This window comes from Cyprinodon variegatus, unplaced genomic scaffold, assembly GCF_000732505.1.
Source record: "Cyprinodon variegatus isolate N-32 unplaced genomic scaffold, C_variegatus-1.0 Scaffold987, whole genome shotgun sequence".
Taxonomy (NCBI): domain Eukaryota; kingdom Metazoa; phylum Chordata; class Actinopteri; order Cyprinodontiformes; family Cyprinodontidae; genus Cyprinodon; species Cyprinodon variegatus.
In genome coordinates, this window is record NW_015151440.1 from 163691 (window position 1) to 172138 (window position 8448).

Genomic DNA, 8448 nt, shown 5'->3' on the forward strand with positions numbered 1-8448 from the left:
AGCGTCCCGATCCGATACGTGGATCGGATCGGGACAAGCCTAATTACAATCATTTAATGCCCAGCTGAAGAACTGCACTCAGATTAGAGGCTGGATAGTCAAATGCTTGTGTGGAGCGTTACATTTGTCTCCTGTAAGTGTTCTCTCTGTTTCCATGGGTCTTTATGGAGGATTATATGAGATTTTTATTAGGAGAAACTGACCTTGGGGTGTGGTAAAATAAAGCTTTGGTTTATTCATGGAGGCCTTATCTGCTGATCTATACGGCCTCCATGCCGTCAGCTGGAGCTGATCCTGTCAGCTTGTGTTATGAACTCAGGCTAGTAGATAGAAGTCGTTCATCTCGGTGCCATTTAGAAACGATTGCAGCTTCCATCAATGATGAATGTATGATGTATAGCATCTGGCATTTTTAATATGTGCCACTTTGTTTAATCAAACTTGATTCAACCTTTCCACTCTCCTCCAGACACTCACCCAGCTGCTCCTGCGTCGTCCCTTCCTCCACGAAGGTGATCCTCTCCAGGACGGCCCAGAACATCACCCCCAGGGAGAAGATGTCCGCCTGGGCCGTGTAGCTCAGCCCGCCCCACACCTCCGGAGCCATGTAGAAGTCCGAGCCGCACGTGGAGGAGAAGTGCTGGCGGCACCGCTCGCCGTTCCCCACGGCGCCGCTCATCTTGCTCAGGCCGAAATCCGCCACCTGAGATGAGATGAAAAAGTGAATTTGTGAAAACGAGCGTCGAGATCGGACTGGAGATAAAAATGTTTGTTTTCTGTTGCCTGAGAAATCAGGCATGATGGAGAAGTGGAGAGATTAGTGTGTCAGACGGAGGTAAAGTGGCACCATAGAGGGATCCCAGTGGGTACAATCAATAACAACAATCAGCACGCAAATCACAGCAAACCACCACTGAGATCTGCTGGTCATCACTGATCAATACTTCACTACAGCTTTTCCAGTTCTACAGCTCTGATCTATACAGTTCAGTAAAAACAACAGAGCGCTGAAAAAGTCTGTTTCTGTTTATTTCATCTAAATCCACCATGCAAGTATCTAAGGATGAGAGCGGAGAGATGCGTAACCCAAGCATTTCTAATGTCGTCCTCATTCAGAGCCTCTTCCTGTTTATCTAATGCAGCTGGATTTTTAAGGCTTTTCTCTCAACTTCCTCCATTAGAGGATCTTCTAAAAACTCATCTCTCTCTCTTTAGAAAACAACCATTTCATTGGTTTTATATCACCCTTTCAAATGTTTGCTGTTTTTAAAGGTGCATTTCATTAAAAATGACCATTTTTGATCAGGCAGTGTGTAAAAAGGCAATAACTGGGTCAGGTAGAATAGGAAAATCAGGAAAGTAATGAAACTCTCCTGCTGTATCCTGGTTTTAGGTTAATTTAACAAGGGATTGATACTAAAGACTGGGTGTCACTTGCAGGTTTCTGTCGTTTCTGAATAATTTGTACAATAAGTTTAACACCTCTATGTTTGTTTTATATTTAGGACATTTATTTTGCATTTATTTGCACACTCTAACCAGCATGATCCTGTCAAGAAAGCAGGTCTCATATTAAAATAGAAACATGTTTTTCATGTTTACAAGCATTTTCAATACTGTATTCATTTATCATCCCCATACTTTAAAAAAAAAACGGCATAGAGTATTTAAAATCGTTACAACCCTGTTACTCAAGCTGCATATTGGTGCAAACATCTCGTACAATCACCTCTTCAGTTTTAAAAGTCTCTAAAGAACCAAATGCTTCTCTTTGACATCTGGATCACTATGAGGCTTTTAACCGTTTACTTTCTTCTTGTTAATGATGTATTGCAGAGGTCACGGATTAGTGGACCGCAGTCTGGATCCAGACCAACTTGCTGGGTAATCTGAACCCAACCTGATTTAAAACATTTATAAATTGCCGCATGTTGTTCGACGACAGTCTTTAACTTCACTTGCGCTGCTTATCCTGTTAATACGGTAAAGCCCACCAGAGCGTCTGGCACCAGGCTACACGTGATACATATCAGCCAATGAGCTGCTGTCAGTCTGGGTTGCTGCTGCTGCTACTTTTAGACACAGCAGGCAAACCTGTGGCAAGCCGGGCGATGGGAAAGAAGGAGAAGATAATGAGAAAAAGAGAGCAGAGAAAGTGTGGATTCAAACCCAGGTTTAAAGCCTTGCAGGGCAGCATAAAGCCCACTGTTCTCATTAAGCCATAAAAAAGAAAAACAGTCAGTTCAGGTGTTTTATAAAATATGTGAATCTGAACATTGTCTGTATACCAAACTGAACAACTGTTGTTCTTTACTTCAAAAACACTTTAGATTTTAAAATAGAAAAATTTTCCTTTCCTTTTTTTTTTTATACATTTCTTTTATTTAAAAATTCTATGTATAACATGGATGCATAAAAATCTGAATTAAGCACTGAAATCTCATTTCAGTGCTTAATTCCGTTTAAAGTAAAGGATTATAATTAAAAATGTCACCAAACCTTTACTGGACCATGATTTTCTTTATTCGGACCCGGCTGACTTTTAATTGCTTTCCCCTGGTGTATTGGATTGTCCTATTTTTACTGGGATTATTTGCTTATTTTGCCCTGCGATGGACTGGCGACCTGTCCAGGGTGTACCCCGCCTCTCGCCTGTAGACAGCTGGAGATAGGCACCAGCACCCCTACTTGGGATAAACGTGTTTGAAAATGGATGGATGGATTTGGTTCTTTTCATTTTTATCTTATTCATCCTCATTTTAATGTTTTTATTTTGATAATTCCTCTCTTTTTCAGCTTTTTAATCATTTTTAAGGGCTTTATGAATAAAGTTACTGAGCCAATGTGTTTAGGTTGAAATCCTTAGAGATCTTCTGCACAAACTGTAGTTTCCATTTGTAATGCAACAACATAGAGTAGTAAACAACAATCCCTTTATATAAGCTAACAGCTTCTACTGTTGCTTCTTCTTTCTTGATTTTATTCAGACCTCCTCATAAATATTCACATGTCCGATGGAGCGACCGGATCGGTCCTCCTCCAGAGATGCTCCGACTCCGAGCTGCCATAACCATCCCTTCATTGACACAAGGTTTCCTCTGGTTAATCGTTCATTACTAAATGCCAAACCTGTCAGAGTTCAGACTCAAATGCTTCATTACTCAGAATACATTTTATTGAATATCAATGGTTCTGATGAGCGATGGCGGACCCTCGGCTTAGAGAAACTAAGATGGACATTTTTCACTGTTCCTGATGGTTTCCAGATGAAGCTATTAATAGAGGAGTGGCAGGATCATAATAATCAAGACAAAGCGTTAATCACAGCTCACACCCACAGCGCTACACTCAGTGGAAAAACACAAAGACCGGCCTCCCTAAGCGAGTATACTGTCTGATATGAAAGTGTGTTCAATAAAAGGTTTTAGACAAAATAATAATAAAAAAACTGATAATATTTCTCTCTGAATAGAGCACTGAGCTCAGCTTCTTGTCAACACACTAAGTTAGTATAAAGAAAGCTATTTATTACTAAAGTGCTTTGTATTTATATAGCGAGAACAAGAATCTGCAACCTTAAAAAATGAGTTCAGCCAAGTAAAAAAATCGTATAGATCTGCAAATATAACATAACCTTTAAATAAAACAACTTAGTTTTTGTTAAATATTTGCTATATTTTTAGCTTTTAAAGCTTTTTAAATGTGAAGCATGGATTTTCTGCTATGGTGTATTATTTGATCTAAAAAGCTAATAGATCTAAAGACATATTTCTGGTTCTTTAATGTCATTCTGTTTGCAAATTCAATCAAATATTATTTTGAAACCCCACTAAAGAGCAGTATTTGTTTTTATACTAAGTTTGTTGCCCCTGAGACGCAGGTCGCAGCTCTAGAACCTCACTTTTCTGGCATTAATCAGAGAAGCAGCCTAGAGTAAACGCTGTTTAAAATAAATAAAATAAAGGCACAGCTATGAGGCTGTTTGCATTAGAGGTGGAAAAACTGATTGCTTGTCACAGCACTCTCAGCACAACATCAACACAGGTATCCATGGTGATCTTCAGAGCTCCAATGTGTGTTTAAGATCAAAGCCTACTTATTTATGACAATGGCCTAGTCAAAGTCCAGACCTAAAAACTCATCAATAAAAGGTAAGTCTTCATCCAATCTGAGTGTTTCCCAATTTGCAAAGATTGGCTAAATATTTCCCCAAAGTGTAAATCTAGATAAAGTATTCAGAGATCAATATTTTCTCCTGTGTTCCAGTTGTGCTCTACTTTGAGTCTGATATCACTCAGAAAACCTGCTGACACTGACAGGGTTTACTGTAACGGTAAAGACTTCTTCGGCTATGGATTCACTTCAAATACAAACAGTAAGATTTCCCCCTCTGTGGCAGAACGGACCCAGATACCTACCTTTATAACGGGGCCTTTGGGTGTCACACAGACCAGAACGTTGTCTGGTTTGAGGTCTCGGTGGGTAATCCCTAAGCCGTGAAGGAAGGCCACGGCGCTGCAGAGCTGCAGCACCACGCTGTGGTTCCGCTCAGCATCTGGGGGTCTAGAGAGCAGGTAGTGGTTCAGGTCTCCCCCATCACAATACTCCATCACCAGCCACAGGGCCATGCAGCGCAGAGATCCAGACTGCTCCTCCTCCCTCTGGGCTGCTGATCGCTTCACAGCTCGGTTCAGAAGCCGCTGTGGGGTCAAGGAATCAGAACCGGTTGATTTATTCCTCTCCTTGAGTCTAGAACCGGCCAGAACTGTGTTGGTCTTATCCTGAAGTCTGGAGCTGGAGTTAGTCCTCCTCAGGGTGTCTGAGAAAACCCCACTCTTCTCTCGAGCTCTTTGTGGCTCCAACACACTTCCTTTGAGGACGGTCTCCACCAGACGCAGAGGCAGCTTTCCAGGTTTGAGGGGCTTCAGGCTCCTGGATCCAGTCTGAAGGAGACAGCTGTGCAGAGCGATGACATTGACATGGTTCTTGGCTGTGGCTCTCATGGCCCAAAGCTCCTGCAGGTAGAGCTCAATGCATTCTGGGTTGCTGCAGGGGAGACGTTTGATGGCCACTCTGTGTCCTGTTTTGGCCATGTGGCCCTCAAACACAACACCATAGCTGCCTCTGCCCACCTCCCTGTCCAAGGTGTACAACTCCTCCATGTTTCACCAAGCAGCGGCCTGCTATCAACAAACAACAGCTTGTGTTATTATCAAAATAAATCACTTAACCAGTTTTCAGAAGTGCTCCATTTAGCTAGAATGCCTATTATTACAACATCTACGCAGAAAACAAACATCTAAAATAACAGTTTCTGAAAGATTTTAAAATAAAAACTTATACGAAAGGTCAAAAATGAAATACTACATGTATTAAGGCTAGCTTCAGGTTAACTTCCTGACTGTTTAACACGGCGCTTTGCTGTTATCGAAACGGGAAGTTTTGCTCTACCTTTTTCATCATTTCCGACTTACCCACACGGCAGCAGTTTCACTTATAAACTCCGGAAATGTGCTCGATAAGCTGCAGTGGCCTTGACTCAACATTAAACCGGATGAATTCGCTTTTAATTTCCGTTAATCAACCGAGAGAAGGCAGAAGAAAAAAACAGCTGAAAACAAACAAGATAGACTTCCGAGTTTTGATTCGGAGAATCCCGCCTTTGTCTAAGCCTCTATTCTGATTGGCTGCCTAAATCAGTCCTTAAGTTCTGATTGGCTGTGATTCGAATTCTCGAAACTACACACAATACGGCGATCCTATTGGTCGTTTAGGTTACCGTAGGGAAAACCATAAACACACGGAGAATATGCCTTCTAGTATCATATATCGGTTAACGAACTTTATGGAAGACAATAAAGATTTATAGGATAGTTGTGTATTCCATAAATACGGGTAAATATAGTGTAGGTTTTATACAGAGATGTGATAAACCGCAGTAGTTGATGTACCTTTAAACTTTCTGTGCCCCCTTCACGAAACTCAGCCACAAAAACATACGCAGACACACACACACACACACACACACACACACACACACACACACACACACACACATATATATATATATATACCGGTATATATATATGGTATGTGTATGTATGTATGTATATACTCTCTATATACTATTATTATATAGTATTGATATAGTATTATTGTAGTATAGTATTTATTTTATTATATATTTCAGTGTTATATATATGTTCCTCTAAACCAGGAGACATGTTATTATAAGTGAGATAGTACTAGAAGTTAGCCACAAAGCAAGGCTTCCACACTCCTGATGTAACGATAAAAACTTTGTGATTTTATTTTGGTACGACTGAAGCTTAAAGCAAAATGCTATTTTAAAATGACTGATAAAGTAAATTTTAAAGGAAAAATATTGAAGAGACAAATCAGTTAGGTTTTTTTCTGTCCGCTCATATTATCATAAAATATTCACAAAAACTGATTTAAAAAAGTAAATTTTTTTGAATTTGATCAGGTTATTCTGATAATCTACTAAAGGAATTAATATTTTTGTTCTTAAAAATAAAATCAATATTATGCACTTGAAATAAGTTAATGGAATTTACTTCTCTTATTATCATAAAACTTAAACATATTTTTACATTGGAAAACTGTCTAAACTAAATACACTTATTTTAAGAAAAATATAGTTTATTATTTTTACCTTCTTATTAGTGAACATTTTCAATACATGGGGCCACAACAGGGGTCAGGACTATTTCTACAGCATTGTAATGGAAATGTTAAATTACTGTCTGAAAAGCTAACAAAACTTTGTTTTGTTTACTCTGGGTATACAAAATGATAATAAAAAAGTCCACAGGGGTGATGGGCCCGGTTGGCTGTTGTCTAGCTGGTAGCAGATTAGAAAAAGCATTTTGTTGCTGGAGGTTTTGGTTCTGATGGACTGCAGCCTCCTGCAATCAGAATAATTCTGAAACAGTTTGTGTTACTTTCTGAGAGGTTTATTCTAAAAGTTAAGTCAAAAGGAAAATCACCAATACATGTATTTTAAGGCAACACCTCAAAAACTCTGCTACCTCGTGTGTAAATCAGTCAAGATATCAGGGTCAGAGAGTTGGACTTTCACAAGTCTGGTCCACTTTCACGTTCTGCAAGTACATACATGCACAGTATAGTATAGTATAGTATAGTATAGTATAGTATAGTATAGTATAGTATAGTATAGTATAGTATAGTATAGTATAGTATAGTATAGTATAGTATATGCATTTATATGCATAGTATATTTATTTTTCACGATGTGGCTTGAAGATCACCCCGTAGCGGTGTAGCAAGCAGGGAAATAGAAGGTCTGGAAGTGAAGCAAAAAATAAATGGTCCCCGCTACAGCGAGAAATAAACGTCCACCAATCACAAAACACGGTCTGTGGTCCAGTATTGGTTCCTGATATGTCAATCAGGGTCATCTGCTTCTCCCTCCCCCCGTGTGCGTACCCTGACACATGAACGAATTGACCCCCCAATGCTCTTGCAGGCACGAGGAATAGTGATGTCACGTGAACTCAGTCACATTACCTAGTTCAAAGCCATGGTCGGTCTGCGAGTTACTCTCTAGTAGCTCTATATGGTACAAATTGTGATTCCCCTGTGTTTTTTGTTAGTTATGACAATGCGGTTGGCCAGCAACCACCCAGCTCGATACCTGCAAAGAAAGGATTTTTTAAGCCCCCCTCCACCTCCGCCCCTGTCCGCTATTTGTGTTTCACTCTCTGTCACTTATAAGTAAACATGGCTTTGTCCATCAAAGCCCATGCTGTCAATGTAATGCTTTGGGGAAAAAAAAACATGTTTTGTCAGCATATGTTTTGCTTGTTTGGGTACGTTTATGCTTGGTTTCCTACATGGCTTTGGTTAGAAACCACAAGCGTTGCTGCTCTAGCTGTTCACTCCCATATCGCAAATTCACTATCAAGACCGCCTTTGACTTGTTAAAATATTTACCAGAGGTGTCAAGTAACAAAGTACAAATACTTAAGTACACTTCTTTGGTATCTATACTTTACTCCATTACTTATTTTTCTACTTCTACCTTCTACTCATTACATTTTCACACAAGTATCTGTGATTTCTATTCCTTACACTTTTAAAACAAATTTTACTTTTTACTCTTGGCTTTAGTTTAATGTTTATAAATATTTCTTTCAGGTCATGTGCACCATCCAATGCAGATCATTGGCTCCATCCACATCTAGTGAAAACTAGTGTAAATAGATGAGTCATATAACGCAAACACTCATTGGTTAGCTAAAGGAAATCATCAGAAGCAAGCAGGTGTTCTTCAAACTGCTAACGTGAATTGTCTATGTCAGGGGTCTTCAACGTTTTCCAGGCCAAGGACCCCCCAACTGATGGCGAGATGCAGCGGGGACCCCCTAGTTATTTATGTTGTATTAAATAGTGTTATATCAAACT

General features: G+C 39.7%; 1 protein-coding gene across 4 annotated transcripts in view; it reads right to left on the reverse strand.

The window, feature by feature from the left end:
• LOC107100561 (serine/threonine-protein kinase pdik1l-B-like) overlaps positions 1-5647 on the reverse strand; it is a 21405-nt gene extending 15758 nt beyond the window's left edge. Inside the window, exons 1-3 of one of the 4 annotated variants that reach the window (XM_015399094.1) lie at positions 5475-5647; positions 4419-5180; positions 478-703 (exon numbers count right to left, since the gene is read on the reverse strand). In XM_015399094.1, coding sequence (XP_015254580.1) covers positions 478-703; positions 4419-5162 — 970 coding nt within the window. In that variant the 5' untranslated portion in view covers positions 5163-5180; positions 5475-5647. Of the gene's footprint in view, positions 1-477; positions 704-4418; positions 5184-5451 lie in introns of all 4 variants that reach the window. The other 3 variants (XM_015399093.1, XM_015399096.1, XM_015399095.1) reach the window with 3 other exon arrangements.
• Positions 5648-8448: the final 2801 nt, after the last annotated feature.